The sequence below is a fragment of the Stegostoma tigrinum genome, chromosome 18 (genome assembly GCF_030684315.1).
Source record: "Stegostoma tigrinum isolate sSteTig4 chromosome 18, sSteTig4.hap1, whole genome shotgun sequence".
NCBI classification, from domain to species: domain Eukaryota; kingdom Metazoa; phylum Chordata; class Chondrichthyes; order Orectolobiformes; family Stegostomatidae; genus Stegostoma; species Stegostoma tigrinum.
Window position 1 is genome coordinate 28,498,612 of NC_081371.1, and position 19,530 is coordinate 28,518,141.

The 19,530-nt window shown below is 42.7% G+C and overlaps 1 protein-coding gene across 1 annotated transcript in view; it reads right to left on the reverse strand.

The window, feature by feature from the left end:
- Window positions 1–2,797: 2,797 nt before the first annotated feature.
- kcnq1.2 (potassium voltage-gated channel, KQT-like subfamily, member 1.2) overlaps window positions 2,798–19,530 on the reverse strand; it is a 480,582-nt gene continuing 463,849 nt past the window's right edge. The window contains exon 19 of the mRNA XM_059652242.1: window positions 2,798–3,321. Coding sequence (XP_059508225.1) covers window positions 3,178–3,321 — 144 coding nt within the window. The 3' untranslated portion in view covers window positions 2,798–3,177. The remainder of the gene's footprint in view (window positions 3,322–19,530) is intronic.

Genomic DNA, 19,530 nt, shown 5'->3' on the forward strand with positions numbered 1-19,530 from the left:
AATTGCACAGCAGCACCACTGGGGAGGCGGGAGTGGGTGCATGGTGATGGGGGTCTTTGGAGAGAATCGGAAATGATACCTCTCTGATATCTGCTCACTCAATTAGCTGTTGAATGCCTTTGATCAGGGATTCCTGCATGGAAGCCTTCAACAAGATTTGCTTTTCAGACGTCCTGCACTGCGGGGTTGGATGACCCCAATAAATGGGCCATGGTTGCTCACTGAAAAGCTTCCTTTGGTCATCCCAAGTTTTCTGTCTATGGACATGCAGGCCAGAGACAGGAACATGGTGAGATCTTCACCTGTCACCATACTACCCGATTAAATGCCTACCACCACCAAACACAGCATTGGTTAAGGCATTAAATTCTGCCCACAGAGTTAGGGGTAATAAGTGGGAAAGTGAGTGATGGTGCTTGATATTTGTCATGTTTTCCTGCTCATCTGCCTGTTCTCTTTCACCACCGCCTGGCCACTTGGCAGGTTTTGGATATCTGAAAGGAAAAAGCACAAAAGCAGGGTTACAATGAGGGTAGTGGGGAAAGTAAGAGGTCAGTGCTTAGACCATTTGTAAGTTATTTCAGAAGAAATTGAGAGGTAAAGGGAAATGGGATTGAGAAGATGCAGCATGAACCGGGGCCTACTTCAACATGGCTAACATTGTTACCTCCACTGGGTTGTAGATATGGGCCATGTCTGTCCCTGCTGGTTAATCCGAATGCCTGTAAAAGTGCATGACTGGCTCTACAAGAAAGAATGAACTGCGCCATTGGCTGTGCTGCAACATGTTTGGGTGATGTGACTGCCAATAATAGTGGCAGTATGTGCAAACTCTGAGGCTTGCAGGATTGCTAAATTAGAGGGTGGTGATGCTATAAATGTGAGTAATGAGTTATGATTGATAGAATCATTTATTATTAACTATTGGGTGCAATGCACTGAGCAGAGTACGAAACTGACATTCCATTTAGTGGGAAGATGCATTTGCTGACAATGGGCCTCTCATATTAGGCCACTGTGACGCTGCATTCAGGTCCTTGGATCTACATTGCTGACAACAATCACAACAGCCATCTGTTCTCACTGCTTTTGCAGTATCTGCCTTGAGGATCTCCTGATCCCTTTATGGATTGAGGAAATTATGTCCTCCTGTACATTTCTGCACCAAGGTCTCCAGAATTATGCTGACGAAACTTGGCACACATTCTCTTCCCTTTTTTGCCACAGTCACTCTTTTTTTGAGATCAGACATTCTTGTTCAACCTTGCCCAGCTATTTCCTGCACTTTTCTTTCAGTCAAAATGCACTTCCCTTTCAAGAGGCGCAGTCTAGCTTTAAGTGATGCAGTCAAATTTAAACTGACGGTAGTCTTTCATGATTCCGCACCTCCTTTTCAAAAACACAAGAATATAAGAACTAGGAGTGGGAGACTTTTTTTAAAATTAATTTGTGGGATTCAATGTAGGCATTGCTGGCTAGGCCAGCATTTATTGCCCATCTCTAATTGTCCAGAGGGCAGTTAAGAGTCAACCACATTGCTGTTGGTCTGTAGTCATGTATAATCCATACCAGGTAAGGATGGCAGTTTCCTTCCCTAAAGGACATTGGTGAACCAGGTAGATTTTTCCTGACAATCGACAATGGATTCACGGTCATCATTAGACTCTTAATTCCAGGCTTTTTTCTACTGAATACAAATTCCAACATCTGCTCTGGCAGGATTCAAACCGGGGTCCCCAGAACATTATCTGGGTCTCTGAATCAACAGTCCAGTGATAATACCTCTAGGCCAATATCTTCCCCATAGTAATGCAGCTCCGTGAGCCTGCTCCACCAAATAATATGATCATGACTATTATCATCTTGGCCTCAACCCCACTTTCCTGATCACTCTCCATAATGCTTCAACCCATTACTAATTAAAAATCTGTTTACCTCCTCCTTAAAGTTAATTTAATATCTTGGCATCCACTATACTCTGGGGTACTGAATTCCATAGATTCATGACACTTTGAGAGAAGTGATTTTTCTTGATCTTTGTTTTGAATCTGCTATCCTTTTTCTTAAAACAATGTCCTCATGTTCGAGATTGCTCTAGATGAAGAAACATCCTCACTACTTTGTTGATCCCTTTTAGCATCTCATATAACTCATTTAGATCTCCTCTCAATCTTCCAAATTCCTGAGTGTATGAGCCTAAACTACTCAATCTGTCTTCATAAGACAAACCTCTCATCTCTGGAATCAATCTAGTGAACCTTGTTTGAGGTGTCTGCAAGGCAATTATATCATTCCTCAAGTAAGGGAACCAAAATTCTAAGCAATAGTCCAAGTGCTGTCTCACTAAACCTTGTACAGTTGCAGCAGCACCTCCCTACTTTTATATTCTGTCCCGTCACTCAGCAATGACTTGTGGAGTGGTGGTTGCAAACTGTAATCATGTAAATGATAGGCTGCACAAAGTTTCTTTGTTTCCTGCATATGAAGCAATGAGTGTGGGCTACTCATTGACTGCAACCCTCTTGCTTGTTTCTTGCCTTATTGAATTTTGTGGACAAAAATTCTATTTGAAGCATCAAGAAGTCAAATTCTATCAATCATCAACTGATTTCCTTCAAAAGAAGCTTTTAAAAAATTTAATGATTTTGGAGAAATTTGAAAAGCAAAAAGATTTAGTATTTCATCACTGAAAATAATATCACTAAATTATATAAAACACACATTCTTTCCAGTGAACTTTACAAATTGTTTATTTTCATAATTCCAATTCACTTTGTGACAATCTCGAAGTCTATTATTCTGCAAAGATGAACATTTCCTTTTTTTCAAATGTCTACTGCTTCTGAAATTTGAATATATTTATAGTATGCTGTTTTTGTTGAACACTGTGGAGGAGCTGAACATTCTTTTGATCCTTGTCAGCACCACAACCAGAGCATTACAAGTGTTAAAATTGCTAAGTTAATAGATTTAGGGTACAAGATGAGCACTAGCTATAGTATAGATAGATGCACAGAGTTTCACCAAACAAATTTACAGAGAAGACATACCTTTTCAAAAGCAGTACATCATACATTTATTTTGAAAGAAAAGAATGCCCAACATTATCATATGATTTTCACTTGAAGCATTGACTAGTTCAGATGTTTATAGTTTAAAATTGCTGCGTTTGTGGCCTCATACTTTTGAGTTTACTGACATGGAGACAAGGTGTTTGGTTGTTGGCGATGTAGATTCTGAAGAATGTTGCAGCTGCTGTATGGTTAGATGATCTTTAAGAATGCTCAGGACATCATCTAGTTTCTGGTCTATCTGTGTGACCTGCCAACAAAAACAGGAGTTCATCAGCATCACCCTCATTCTTCTTATCACTTTGTTTGCAAGACAACTGACTTTTTCTCCTGCTCTATTCACAAACCTGCAAATGTCCCTTTTTTTTAAACACATTGCAATATGAGAACTTTTTGCAATTTGTAGAATACCAAGATGCTGTGGTCAGTTCGTTTTGCCAAACTGGTTTGGTGGTTGGCAGACATTTCATTACTCTGCTGGGTAACATCGTCAGTGCAGCCTCCGATGAAGCGCTGTTGTGTTTTCCTGCCTGGTATTTAAACTCTGGGGTCCACTGGATATGATTGCCTCATTTCTGGTTTTCATAGAACATTACGGCACAGTACAGGCCCTTCGGCCCTCGATGTTGTGCCGACCTGTCATACCGATCTCAAGGCCATCTAACCTACACTATTCCATGTACGTCCATATGCTTGTCCAATGACGACTTAAATGTACCTAAAGTTGGCGAATCTATTACCGTTGCAGGCAAAGCATTCCATTCCCTTACTACTCTCTGAGTAAAAAAACTACCTCTGACATCTGTCCTATATCTTTCACCCCTCAATTTAAAGCTATGCCCCCTCGTGCTCGCCGTCACCATCCTAGGAAAAGGCTCTCCCTATCCACCCTATCTAACCCTCTGATTATTTTATCTGTTTCAATTAAGTCACCTCTCAACCTTCTTCTCTCTAATGAAAACAGCCTCAAGTCCCTCAGCCTTTCCTCGTAAGACCTTCCCTCCATACCAGGCAACATCCTAGTAAATCTCCTCTGCACCCTTTCCAAAGCTTCTACATCCTCCTTATGATGCAGTGACCAGAACTGTACACAATACTCCAAGTGCAGCCGCATCAGAGTTTTGTACAGCTTCACCATAACCTCTTGGTTCCGGAACTCGATCCGTCTATTAATAAAATCTAAAACAATGTATGCCTTCTTAACAGCCCTGTCAACCTGGGTGGCAACTTTCAAGGATCTGTGTACATGGACACCGAGATCTCTCTGCTCATCTACACTGCTAAGAATCTTACCATTAGCCCTGTACTTTGCCTTCTGGCTACTCCTACCAAAGTGCATCACTTCACACTTGTCTGCATTAAACTCCATTTGCCACCTCTCAGCCCAGCTCTGCAGCTTATCTATGTCTCTCTGCAACCTACAGCATCCTTCGCCACTATCCACAACTCCACCAACCTTAGTGTCGTCTGCAAATTTACTAACCCATCCTTCTATGCCTTCATCCAGGTCATTCATAAAAATGACAAACAGCATTGGACCCAACACCGACCCTTGCGGTACACCACTAGTAACTGGTCTCCAGGATGAACATTTCCCATCAACTACCACCCTCTGTCTTCTTTCAGCAAGCCAATTTCCGATCCAAACTGCTATATCTCCCACAATTCCATTCCTCCGCATTTTGTACAATAGCCTATTGTGGGGAACCTTATCGAACGCCTTGCAGAAATCCATATACACCACATCAACTGGTTTACTCTCATCTACCTGTTTGGTCACCTTCACAATGGTGTATATATAAGGTCTAGTTCTCTACCAAGAAGGACATCAACTAACACATACAACTAGACCCTATATAAACACCACTGTGAAGGAAAACCGGAGATGAGGTAATCAAATCCAACGGACCTCAAAGGTTAAATATCAGGCAGGAAACCACAACAGCGCTTCATCGGAGGCTGCACTGATGATGTTACCCAGCAGAGTAATGAAATGTCTGTGAACTAACAAATCAGCTCGGCAAGCATCCACAACCCGGCTACAAATCTACTGAAGAACCTTAAAAACCAAGATATGAGTCAGTTTATAAAAAATGCTTAACAACGTACTTATTGAAATCAAGACCAATGATTAATAGAAAATGGTCTAGGTAAAACGAAGTTAATTAGTTGTAATTTACAACTACACTGATGACTTTGCCTGCCTATAATGAAGAAGCAGGGTTTTAAATATATTATCCAATATTTTATAGCAAACCACAATTTTCATTTAGTTAGAATGTTTGTAAGGGATGCTGTGAAAAAATAGTTTTAAAAAACTTGTCTTAATATTCCTAAGGATGGGAAAATGTGCATACTGATAAGCGTTCTCTTTTGGATTCTTCAATAAAGACCGTCATTGCAATCCCTAACAGGAATGGAATTTTACAATTAAAACGTGACAGAAGGATATTACCAGCCACTTTATCAATGACTTTCCTTTCATCATAAGGGAAGAATTGTGTGTTTGCTGATGATTACACGATGTTCAGCGGCTTTTGTGACTCAAGAGACTAAAGCAGTCCATGTCCATACGTAGCAAGACCTAGACAATATCCAGGTATAAGTTGACAAGTGGCCAGTAATATTTGCTAGAGAATGACCATCTCGAAAAAGAGATTTGTAACCATTGCTCCTTGACATTCAATGTCAGTGCTAATGGTGAATCCCCAACTGTCAGCATTTTGGGGGTTGCCATTGACAAGACGTCAAACAGGACAGCCCCTACAAGTACTGTCGGTACAAGACCAAGTCAGAAACTAGGAATCCTGTAATGAGTAACTTAGCTCCTGACTGCCCAAAGCCTGTTCATCGTCGATAAGGCACAAGTCAGGAGTATGATGGGATACTGAGATAACAAGGTGTAGAGCTGGATGAACACAGCAGGCCAAGCAGCATCATAGAAGCAGGAAAGCTGATGTTTTGGACTAGACCCTTCTAGGCCCAAAACGTCAGCTTTCTTGGTCCTTTGATGCTGCTTGGCCTGCTGCATTCATCCAGCTCTACATTTTGTTATCTCAGATTCTCCAGCATCTGCAGTTCCTACGATCTATGATGGGATACTCCTCACTTGGCTTGATAAGTGCACTGACTGACTGACTGACACCATCCAGGACAAAGCAGCTCACTTGATTAGATCCACATTGACATGCAGTCCCTTCACTATCAATGCTTAGCAGAAGCAGTATGTACTATCTACAAGATGAATTGTGGAAAATCACCAATGATCCTTAGACAGCACCTTCCAATTTCACAACCACTATCATCTAAAAGGACAAGGATAGCAGAAACATGGGAATACCACCACCTGCAGGTATCCCTCCAAGCCATTCACCATCCTGACTTGGAAATATATTGCCATTCGTTAATATTGCTGGGTCAAGATCCTGGAACCCTTTCCCTTACAGAATTGTGGGTTTGCTAACAGCAAATGAACTACAACGTTTCAAAAAGGCAGCTCGGCGCCAACTTCTCAAGGCAGCTAGGGGTGTGCAATAATTGGGGACTGAGCAAAGCAATGTCTGTATTCTGTGAATAAATGTTCAAAGAAACAAGATATTCTGTCCAATTTCTTTAAGGCAATCAAAGAAATTCCCAGCTCATATGCAGCGTGATTATAAATGTTAGGAAAATTTCCTTCATGCAGACATGATGCAATGCAACTGGGCAACAGTTTGACAGAGACTACCTCAGTGGTTATCAAACTGTTTTCTTTTGGCAAAGTGCTGGCACTGAAATAATGTGCCAAAAGGTCTCCTTTTGTGCTGTTAACTACTGTGATTTTGGTTCATGAACATGTTTTTACAGTAATACAGTTCATTATCCTTAACTTAATATTCTTCTGTTTCTTGATGCATGACGTTTTGTAAAGCTATTCCTCCAGGAACATATTACTTGCATTCTGATGTGGAATCAGCTTTTGCAGTTTTTTATTTCACAAATGCTTTTGCAATTTGTCACATTTTTACATCTGCAGTGTCACAAGTAACTATAAATAGCTGTGATAGTTATTTTACTGACCATGGCAAGGTAGAAAATAATCAGGAAGGCTTATGTAATGCTGGCCTTTATATCTAGAGGATGAAAGTACAAGAATGTAGAAATTATGCTGCAGTTATATTAGACCCTGGTCAGACCCCATCTGGAACACTGAGAGGGTCGGAACACCACACCTTAGGAAAGGTATACTGGCCTTGCAGGAAACATAAAGTAGATTTACAAGAATGATACCTGGACTTCAGCGGTTATGTGGAATGATTGTGCAAACTAGACCTGTTTTGTTTCAAATTTAGAAGGTTAAGGAGTGATCTGATCAAAGTCTTTAAGATTTTAACAGGAAAAGAATTCCCACTCATTGGAAATTCCAGACCTGGGGGCATAGTCTGAGAATTAGGGCGAGATAGTTTAGGAAAGACATTAGGAAGCATTTCTACACACAAAGGGTGGTAGAGGTTTGGACCTTTCTTCCACAAACAGCAATGGATGCTGGATCAGTTGATAATTTTACATCTGAGATAGATAGATTTTTGCCAAGCAAAGGTATTGAGACATATGGGCCAAAGGCAGGAATATGGAGTTAGGTGACAGATCAGCCATGATTTCATTGAATAGTAGAACAGGCTGAAGGAGCTGAATGGCCTACTCCTGTTTCTATAAAATTCTGTGCTGTACTTACAGATGACCCTTAGAGCATTTCATCATGAACCTGCATCAGCCTCCTCTTATATCTGGGAAACGAATGTCATGGTTGGGACTCAAAAACAACAGATTGTGAGTAAACATGTACAATTGACCTTGTCTTGCCTCAAGTAGTCTGGAATATGACCTCTCTGAAGGTGGATAAATCACCCAGACCAGATGGACTACACCCTAGAGTTCTGAAGGAAGTAGTTGTGGAGATGTGGAGACATTGGTGATCTTTCAGGAATCACTGGAGGCAGGTAGTGGCCTAGAAGATTTGAAAATGGCTAATGTAACACCTTGTTTAAGAAAGGAGGGAGGCAGAACACTAGAAAATATGGGCTGGTTAGCCTGACCTTGGCTGTTGGTAAGATTTTAAGTGTCCGTTATTAAGGATGAAATTGCAGGATATTTGGAAGTGCGTGGTAAAATACAAATGAGTCAGCATGGCTTTGTCAAGGGGAAGTGATGTCTGACAAATCTGTCAGAATTCTTTGAGGAGGTAACAAGCAAGTTAGACAAAAGAGAGCCAGTGGACATGATCTGTTTGAATTTCCGGTTCTTTGACCAGGTGCCACTTAGGAGCTGTTAGGAGCAACGTACTGGCATGGATATAGATTTGCTGACCGGCAAAAGGCAAAGACTAGGGATAAATGGTTCTTTTTCAGGCTGGTAGTGAAGTTTTTCAGTGAAATTCTACTGGGATCCATGTTGGAACCACAACTATTCACATTATACATTAACGATCTGGACAAACAAACTGAGTGTATTATTGCTAAGTTTGCAGCTGACACAAAGATAGGTAGAGGGATAAGTTTTTTTTATGGAAATGGGTAAACTGCAGAAGGACTTGGAGAGGCTATGCAAGTGGTTAAAGAAATGGTAAATGGAATATCATGTGGGAAAGTGTGAGGTTATGCACTTTGGTGGGAAGAATAGAGGTGTAGACTGTTTTAAAATGGGATAAAGCTTCAGAAATTTGAAGCATCAAGGGGCTCAGGAGTCCTTGTTCTGTATTCTCTTAAGATTAATATGCAGGTTCAGTTAGCAATTAGGAAGGCACATACAAAGTTAGCATTCATTTCAAGAGGGCTAGAATACAAGAGTGGAGATGTACTGTTGGTACTGTATAAGGATCATGTCAGACCACATTTGGAAAATTGGGAGCAGTTTTGTTGGGTCCACTTCTAAGGAAGGATGTGCTGGTATTGGAGGGGTCCAGAATGATCAAGAATACAAGAATGATCCTGGGGATAAACGGCTTGTCATATGACTCTGGATCTGTACTTGATGGCGTTTGGAAGGTTGAGGGGGTATCTGATTGAAACTTACAGAATACTGAGAGGTCTGGATAGAGTGGATGTGGAGAAAATGTTTCCACCAGTTGGGGAGACAAGGACCCGCGGGCATAGCCTCAAATTGAGGGAACAACCATTTAGAACTGAGATGAGGAGGAATTTCTTCAGTCAAAGGGCGGTTAACCTATGGAACCCCTTGCTTCAGAGGGCTATGGAGGCCAAGTCATTGACGGTATTTAATACAAAGATAGTTAGGTTTTATATTGATAACTGGATCATGAGTTACGGGAAGACGGCAGGAGGATGGGCTTGAAAAATGAGAGTGACAATTGAATGATGGATAGATTAAATGGACCAAATGACCTAATTGTATTCCTGTATCTTATAGCCTTCACTATTCTTCCACAATGTGTTCTCTTCAGATTTGGATGTTTGATACATTTTTGGGTTGAAGACTTTGATTCTATTTCTGATGGTTTGAGAATTGAATGTCTCTTTCCTTCATTGGGCTTGCCCCAACCAAAAAGTGGCGGATGATTGAATCTGCAATTGGATGAGGTTCCTGCATTTCATTTCAACACCATTTTCTGCCATACGCATTGGATTGCTGCTGGTTGATAGTTCTTGAATGACCATACCTTTCCTGTTCAGATCCCATATCCTGTTGCCTTTGAGTCAAAATGTCAACCATCTTGAAGGTTGATACTGACATTGTCTATCACCTGTTCCCGGATACATTGTGATAGTCCCATTGATGTAAATGAGGAGTCAAACTCTTTGATAGAATGGGGAACTGGGTGTTCAGTTTCTGCAGAAGGGCAGTCAGAATTTCACTTCAAAAGTGCTCTAACTGTTCAGACCTATTCAATTTTGGGTATCTTGGCAAGCATGTGTCAAGATTAATTTCAGAGTAGTTTTCAAACTGCCTGAAGTACTCATTGGAAGGCTGTGGTTCACTGTCTGAAACAACTACATCAAGTTTACCATGTATTCCAAATAATTCTTGCAAGAACCTGATAACTACATCTGTCATAGTGGTAAGAAATTTATTTACCTCTATTTACTGTGACAAATAATTGATGGTAATAAAATAAGAATTTTTGATCAAAAATGAATGGGTCTGGTGGGGAAAGTAGTAGGTGTCAGTGGCTCCTGTTTCTCTTGCCTGTGAATAGCAGAATTTTCATAAGGCTGTTATGAAATTCTCAATTCTTTTGGGATCCCAGCCCACCAATCTGCTGATCAGGCTTCAGCCAACAGTTTGAGATCTTCAAGTCTCCTTTGTATATCTTGAGTTGGTCATCCTTCCAATGTGAAGGTGGAGCAACAGACTCTCATCTAATGCTAATAAGTTACCTTTGATAATGAAATTCTGTCAATATTCAAAATGTGTTTTGATGGCTAATCACCAGACCTTAGATCTGGGAAACCTGGACATCCAACATCAAATTTGGAAGAGAGGTAAAATATGAGGCATGTATCAACATACAAAGTATTTAAATTAGAGGCCAGCGACCTGGGAGCAACTGCCCTTAGTCCTTTTTTGTTAAAACTGGAAATGACGAATTGGGTTCCAGTTTTAAATTTCTTAAATTTAGCAATTGCACCACACCCAAGGACATGCAGTACTCAATTGAGGCTAATAGGTGATGTAAAAGATATAAATAAGTCATAAATTAGGTAGCAGCAAATCAATTAAAGGAATAACAGTCATATCAATAGCACTGCTCCAGTTTGTGACATCACACTGCACAACTAATACAATCTTCATGGGCCTTTTTATACTCAAAGATTTTTGTTTAAAAGATCCGTTTCAGACTTCTGTTTCAAAATGGTTTACAAAATGATAAACTGTACAGCAGTTTCAAAAAACGCAGTCTCCAGGTTTGTGTATACTGCTAAATAAAGAAAAATGGATGTTGATTATTCTGGATACCATGTAGGGTTTAATTTTCAATGACCCACAGGACAAGGTTGGGTATGATCATAGTTTGAAAGTAGCACTCCTGATTGGCGTACTAGTTTTCCAATGTGCTGGGAACATGTTATTTTCAAAGTGAGGAGGGGAGAACCAGCATACTATTTGCCTCCAATTAATTGCCTGTTCTCTTTGTACAGCTTGTTTAGAGCCCGGCGAGACTAGATGGTGATTCATAAATCCCAAGCAAGGAAAACCAAAAGGTTCAGTTTTGTAATGCTTTTACATTGACAGAATTGAAGATGGGGGCCTGTAAAATTAAGTGTATGACCTTTTTGCCATTTAAAAGATGCATTCCAATTTTATTAGAGAGTAATACCTTTTTTAAAATATGTAGAATTTTCATCCTAACAGCCTTTGAATGTCTATTTATGGAATATTAAAATATGTGCACTTTCCACTCAACTTGCTTTTGTCATAGCTGTTAGTAACAATTTTATGTCAATATCTAAAACTGCAATTACCAATATAGATATTCATAATTGGTATTTCCAATGTAAACACTTTGGAGTCATGGTGTAAATTTAGGCTTCTTACTACTGGTGGCGCTTAGCTCATCCCTTGTTCATGCTCACTGCTGTTTGGCCTCTACAGCTGCTCGACCTGCTGCCAGTTTCTAACCTACTTCTCTAGCTCTGTTCTTTGGCCTGACTTTTCTAAGCTTTCCTGCTGCCACGTTGGCTGCTGTAACCTGCTTTGAAACTCCACTAGTGACCATAAGAAAGAAACATTACATCATCTTCAGCTTTGGCTCGGAAGAAAAGGGCAGGCCAATTTGACCAAAGATATATCTGCCTGTTTTTTGTTGTGCTCCTCTTCTAGCAGTCATGACTGTTCTCATTGTTCTTCTTGCATTCCAGTTGCCATTGCTGCTCCAATGATAACTAGCATTTCTAACCCTGGTGACCACTGCCAATGAAGATAAACCAATGTATTTGGTGACTGCATCATTTGCTAATCTCAGTAGAGTATTTTTTCAGTGAAAGCAGAAATTACCTAGGTCTTGCACGCCTGTTAATAATCAGTATTTATCCTACTACATTTCTTTCAATGAGGACAGTTTGGGTTTGGCAGAAATACCCATTACAATCAAAAAGCCTGCCAAACTCACTACCTCAGCTCATGCATCAAAAATTTACAACAGAGGGAGTTACTGAATGGAAACCAGCGAAAAAGAGAAACTATTTTTTAAAAAATCCATTTCAAAACTCAAAAACATCTGTGAACTACAAAGCACTGGAAAGCATAACCAGTGAGATTTCTTTAGCCAGATGAGTTAATTGAATTTAATGTCAGGTTGAAATTCATTGACCAAAACTCATTCCTGAAGAACATGAGTAGCTGTGATGAATATCATTGTTTTCTTAATAAACTAAACAAAGTTCAAAAGCTGTGGTTCCTGACAGATGCACTGATGAAATTGCTGCTCCTGGCCTGCAAGAGAGAGGCCTGCCAGAGTTCTGGAATCAGTAAGACCCTCTTGCAATGGAATGAGGAGAGCAAACTTACTTCAAATATATTATTAGCAGCCATCTGTATCTGGTGCCTGAAAACTCAGATAGCTACCCTGCTTGTACCTGCATCCTATCCTCTTCTCTGGTATTGCAACAGTTTGAGAGGGACCTATGACTTTTGTTTTACTCTACTCACCCGACTAAATGATGGGCACACTCAGCTTTAAACATGGACAATGGTCCTGCTTCTCCAGCTACTACTGTAGCGATAAGCTATAGTAGTCTTTGCTTTATTGTTTACCATTTTGGCTTCCCTAGATTTATATACCATGAAATTCCTTTTCAATTTCTAGCAATAGGGACCAACAGAGAAGGGCCTCTGCATAAATTCTGAGGCATTCTGTTGGTGTGGTTATTGAAGTGGGTTGGAGATAACAATATCAAGTGTAAATTCCAGAAACAAGTGCTGTGCATCTGTCACTTTAACATTCTTTATGAATATTTTACTTCTGAATTTGAATGATGCAACCTCAACTCCAATCTTTAAAAGACTATAAAGTGTGAATTTGGAGTATTTGGAGTTGGAATCATGAAATTATGTAATAATAGATTCTGGATGTTCAAAGATTGCATCTTACTTTTATGAAGTCTCTCTAATGTGCTTCTAGGAGCTGAGAGTAGTTGGAGAAACATACACTGCCACAACCATTGCAGGAAGAATCTGGGTATGGTTCTAAAGAGTTGATGGTTACAGGTGGCAGTGAAGATTAGTAGCAGAAGCACTGAACAAAACGTTCCTCAATTTAATGCGGGAAACACTTTAATGATTTAAATAGGGCAGGAAAAGTGATTACAATTGCACATTTATCCACATCCTGCTGTTTACAACACCATTCTTCTCACTCTATCTCGTCAAGTTTACATCATTATATAATTTCTCACCAACACTTCCCTTACTATTGCCTACCAGTGACACTTACCCTTTCCCATAAGCAATTTCAAGTTCTTTTCTGAAGGTCACTCCCACCAAATCAAGACTTTTTTTTGTTTCTTTTGTTTGGGTTACAGATCATACCTTGGAAAAGTATACTGTTTTAAATGAACGGAACTGTGGAAGCAGATGCTGCAGTTTGAAAACAGGCTACTGGAACTCTCAATCCGCCTAGCCAAACTTGTCCTCACCCTCAACAACTTCTCTTTTGACTCGTCCCACTTCCTACAGACTAAGGGGGTGGCCATGGGCACTTGCATGGGCCCCAGCTATGCCTGCCTCTTTGTAGGTTACGTGGAACAGTCCCTCTTCCGCACCTACACAGGCCCCAAATCCCACCTCTTCCTCCGGTACATTGATGACTGTATTGGCGCCGCCTCTTGCTCCCCAGAGGAGCTCGAACAGTTCATCTACTTCACCAACACCTTCCACCCCAACCTTCAGTTCACCTGGGCCATCTCCAGCACATCCCTCACCTTCCTGGACCTCTCAGTCTCCATCTCAGGCAACCAGCTTGTAACAGATGTCCATTTCAAGCCCACCAACTCCCACAGCTACCTAGAATACACCTCCTCCCACCCACCCTCCTGCAAAAATTCCATCCCCTATTCCCAATTCCTCCGCCTCCGCTGCATCTGCTCCCACGATAAGACATTCCACTCCCGCACATCCCAGATGTCCAAGTTCTTCAAGGACCGCAACTTTCCCCCCACAGTGATTGAGAACGCCCTTGACCGCGTCTCCCGTATTTCTCGCAACACATCCCTCACACCCCGCCCCCGCCACAACCGCCCAAAGAGGATCCCCCTCGTTGTCACACACCACCCCACCAACCTCCGGATACAACGCATCATCCTCCGACACTTCCGCCATCTACAATCTGACCCCACCACCCAAGACATTTTTCCATCCCCACCCCTGTCTGCTTTCCGGAGAGACCAGTCTCTCCGTGACTCCCTTGTTCGCTCCACACTGCCCTCCAACCCCACCACACCCGGCACCTTCCCCTGCAACCGCAGGAAATGCTACACTTGCCCCCCCACCTCCTCCCTCACCCCTATCCCAGGTCCCAAGATGACATTCCACATTAAGCAGAGGTTCACCTGCACACCTGCCAATGTGGTATACTGCATCCACTGTACCTGGTGTGGCTCCCTCTATATTGGGGAAACCAAGCGGAGGCTTGGGGACCGCTTTGCAGAACACCTCCGCTCAGTTCGCAACAAACAACTGCACCTCACAGTCGCCAACCATTTCCACTCCCCCTCCCATTCTTTTGATGACATGTCCATCATGGGCCTCCTGCAGTGCCACAATGATGCCACCCGAAGGTTGCAGGAACAGCAACTCATATTCCGCTTGGGAACCCTGCAGCCCAATGGTATCAATGTGGACTTCACCAGCTTCAAAATCTCCCCTTCCCCCACTGCACCACACAACCAGCCCAGCTCTTCCCCTCCACCCACTGCATCCCAAAACCAGCCCAACCTGTCTCTGCCTCCCTAACCTGTTCTTCCTCTCACCCATCCCTTCCTCCCACCCCAAGCCGCACCTCCGTCTCTTACCTACTAACCTCATCCCACCTCCTTGACCTGTCCGTCTTCCCTGGACTGACCTATCCCCTCCTACCTCCCCACCTAAACTCTCTCCACCTATCTTCTTTTCTCTCCATCTTCGGTCCGCCTCCCCCTCTCTCCCTATTTATTCCAGAACCCTCACCCCATCCCCCTCTCTGATGAAGGGTCTAGGCCCGAAACGTCAGCTTTTGTGCTCCTGAGATGCTGCTTGGCCTGCTGTGTTCATCCAGCCTCACATTTTATTATACTGGAACTCATTGTGAGTTGTGTTTGAACTGTTGCTTTGTTGTAGGACTGAGGGAAGGTGCTTAAGAGTCATTGCATACAGGTGTTTGGAGCAGCTTTGCCCAAGGATAGGCTGTTGATTGGTTTTCAAGTAGCACAATTTCTGCAAGTGAGGAATGTTTAGCACAACAACAATTCTCTGATTGGTTCCTGGACAGATAGACAGCTTGTGTTTGAAAAATATGGGTGGCTCAAAATGAACAATACACAATGTGGCAGCACACTGTCTCAGTGGTTAGCACTGCTGCCTCACATTGCCAGGGACCCAGGTTTAATTCCACCCTTGGGTGACTTTGTGGAGTTTGCATGTTCTCCCTGTGTCTGTCTGGGTTTCCTCTGGCTGCTCCAGTTTCCTCCCACATTCCAAAGATGCACAGGTTAGGGGGACTGGCTATGCTAAATTGCCCCATAGTGTCCGGGGATGTTTAGGTTATGGGGGTTAGATATGGAAAAAGCGGGGGTTGGCGAATGGGTCTGGGTGGGATGCTGTTTGGAGGGGCAATGTGGATTTGTTGGGCTGAATGGCCTGTTTTCACTCTGTGGTGATTCTATAACTTTAATACAGCAACAGAAAACCTCCAGACTCGAAAAGATAGTATCTCGCTCTCCTTTCAGATAGGAAACAAGGATTTGGAAGATAATTAACTATTCTCATTCATCATATACCTAAAAGTTGATCTTGTGGCCAGGATAGTATTTACATGGGACTTTCTCTTCCCTCAGGACTCACTTTCTCTCAACCCACCTGATCCCAACACCACTAACCCTGTATGCCCTCTCTGTTGCCTATTCACTTGTTGATGACACATTCTCAAATGCACCAAGAATAACAAATGTGCCACTTATTTTTGTCTTCTATTACATCTGTCTATCCGTTATTCCCTGAGGAAAACCAATCACAATAGGGTAGAAAGACTCAAGACGAGGGGTGTGCTGTCGTCATTCAACTTCTTACCCCTTATGAGGACAGGATCACGATTCTGACCACTCTGCGCCAGATTTGGATTGGTATTGGAGGCTGCCCTTGACTTACTGTGCTGGGAAACCCTGAGTGAGAGCCTGTTGACAACTATGACAAATTTCCTGGCTTTGTGCCTATGCCAAATAGCAAAGCAAGACAGCAATATGAGATAACAAAGTGTGAAGCTGGATGAACACAGCAGGCCAAGCAGCAACTTAGGAGCACAAAAGCTGATGTTGCGGGCCTAGACCCTTCATCAGAAAAGGGGGATGGGGAGAGGATTCTGAAATAAATAGGGAGGGGGGGGGAGGCAGACCGAAGATGGAGAGAAAAGAAGATAGGTGGAGAGGAGAGTATGGGTGGGGAGGTAGGGAGGGGATAGGTCAGTCCGGGGAGGATGGACAGGTCAAGGGGACGGGATGAGGTTAGGAAGAAGGAAATAGAGGTGTGGCTTGAGGTGGGAGGAGGGGATAGGTGAGGGGGAGAACAGGTTAGGGAGGCGGGGACGAACTGGGCTGGTTTTGGGATGCAGTGGGGGGAGGGGAAATTTTGAAGCTTGTGAAATCCACATTGATACCATTGGGCTGCAGGGTTCCCAAGCAGAATATGAGTTGCTGCTCCTGCAACCTATGGGTGGTATCATTATGGCTGCAGGAGGCCCAGGATGGACATGTCGTCTAAGGAATGGGAGGCGGAGTTGAAATGGTTCACGACGGGGAGGTGCAGTTGTTTATTGCGAGCTGAGCGTATGTGTTCTGCAAAGCAGTCCCCAAGCCTCCACTTGGTTTCCCCAACGTAGAGGAAGCCATACTGGGTACAGCGGATGCAGTATACAGCACAGGAACAGGCCCTACAGCCCTCCAAGCCTGCGCCAATCCAAATCCTCTATCTTAACCTGTCATCTATTTTCCAAGGATCTGTATCCCTCTGCTCCCTGCTCATTCATGACGCTATCATGTCTGCCTCTACCACCTCCGCTGATAATCGTTCCAGGCATCCACCACCCTCTGTGTGAAGAACTTTCCACGCATATCTCCCTTAACCTTTTCCCCTCTCACTTTGAAATTGCGACCGTTAGTAATTAAGTCCCCGACGCTGGGGAAAAAGCTTCTTGTTGTCCATCCTGTCTATACCTCTCATGATTTTGTAGACCTCAATCAGGTCTCCCCTCAACTTCCGTCTTTCTAATGTAAATAATCCTAATCTACTCAACCTCTCTTCATAGCTGGTGCCCTCCATACCAGGCAACATCCTGGTGAACCTCCTCTGTACCCTCTCCAGAGCATCCACATCCTTTTGGTAATGTGGCAACCAGAACTGTATGCATTATTCCAAATGTGGTTGAACCAAAGTCCTAGAAAATTGCAACATGACCTGCAAAGTCTTGTACTCAGTACCTCGTCTGATGAATGAAAGCATGCCATATGCCTTCTTGACCACTCGATCGACCTGCTGCCACCTACAGGGTACAATGGACCTGAACACCTAGATCTCTCTGTGCATCACTTTTCCCCAGGGCTTTTCCATTTGAATTTTGAATTTTGGATCTTCCAAAATGCATCATCTCGCATTTGCCTGGATTGTACTCCATCTGCCATTTCTCCACCCACTCCAATTTGTCTATATTCTGCTGCATTCTCCAACAGTCCCCTTCACTATCTGCTACTCCACCAATCTTAGTGTCATCTGCAAACTTGCTAATCAGACCATCTATACCTTCCTCCAGATCACTCATGTATATCACAGCAACAGTGGTCCCAACATGGATCCCTGTGGAACACCACTGGTCACAGTTCTCCATCTTGAGAAACTCCCTTCCACTACAATTCTCTCTCTCCTGTTGCTAAGCCAGTTCTCTATCCATCTAGCTAGTACACCCTGGACCCAATGCGACTTCACTTTCTCCGTCAGCTTACTGGGGAACCTTATCAAATCCCTTATTGAAGCCCATGGATATTGACATATACAGCATTTCCCTCATCTATCAACTTTGTCACTTCCTCAAAGAATTCTATCAAGTTGGTAAGAAGTGACCTTCCTTGCACAAAACCATGCTGCCTATCACTAATAAGCCCATTTTCTTCCAAATGTAAATAGATCCTATCCCTCAGTATCTTCTCCAACAGCTTTGCCACTACTGACGTCAGGCCCACCCGTCTATAATTACCTGGATTATCCTTGCTACCCTTCTTAAACAAGGGAGCAACATTCGCAATTCTCCAGTCCTCCGGGACCTCATCCATGCTCAAGGATGTTGCAAAGATATCTGTTAAGGCCCCAGCTATTTCCTCTCTTGCTTCCCTCAGTAACCTGGGAAAGATCCCATCTGGACCTAGGGACTTGTCCACCCTAATGCCCTTTAGAATACCCAATACTCCTCCCACGCCCCGTGCCAACTTGACCTAGAGTAAACAAACATCTATCCCTAACCTCAACATTCGTCATGTCCCTCTCCGCGGTGAATAGCGATGCAAAGTACTCATTAAGAATCTCACTCATTTTCTCTGACTCCTCGCATAACTTCCCTCCTTTGTCCTTGAGTGCGCCAACCCTTTCTCTAGTTACCTTCTTGGAAGAAGTGACAGATTCTCTTTTTTTTAAGTGACTGTGGGTTTTATTCTTCAATAAAAGGCAGGATTGGGACAAAGTGAGCACTGATTTTCTGGGGAGAAAATAATTCTACCGGTCTTGGCACAAGAGAAATAAAGCAGGACATATGTTGTGTTATAGGGGTGCATTTTCAAGAGAAAGTGAGAAGAAGTAATAGTAGAGATAAATGCTGGAAGTGTTAATCCAAGAATATGAATGCAGTGCAGGAAGATGTTTAACAACCTCATATAAATTATCAAGGAGAGTGAATCATCTTTGAATTACATATTCTACTACTACACTTACCTCATCTGTAAATCAACTCTATACACCCCCATCACCTAACTGCTGACAATCACTCATTCATTTCCACACCTTCACACACTCTTCACTTTTAGAAGCCTAATCCTCACAACTGGGCAGTCTGTTGGTTGGATAGGTTTTGTAGGGCCTTTCAGTAATTGCAGATAGTGTGCCACATAATCCTAATATGCTGTGCTCTGCGCAACTGGAGCAAGTGACAAGAATGCACGGAACATCAAGGAACTAGGTCAGCTAAAGCAGTTTTCTATGAAGGATATTAACTATAGTGAGCAGAGGAAAATTC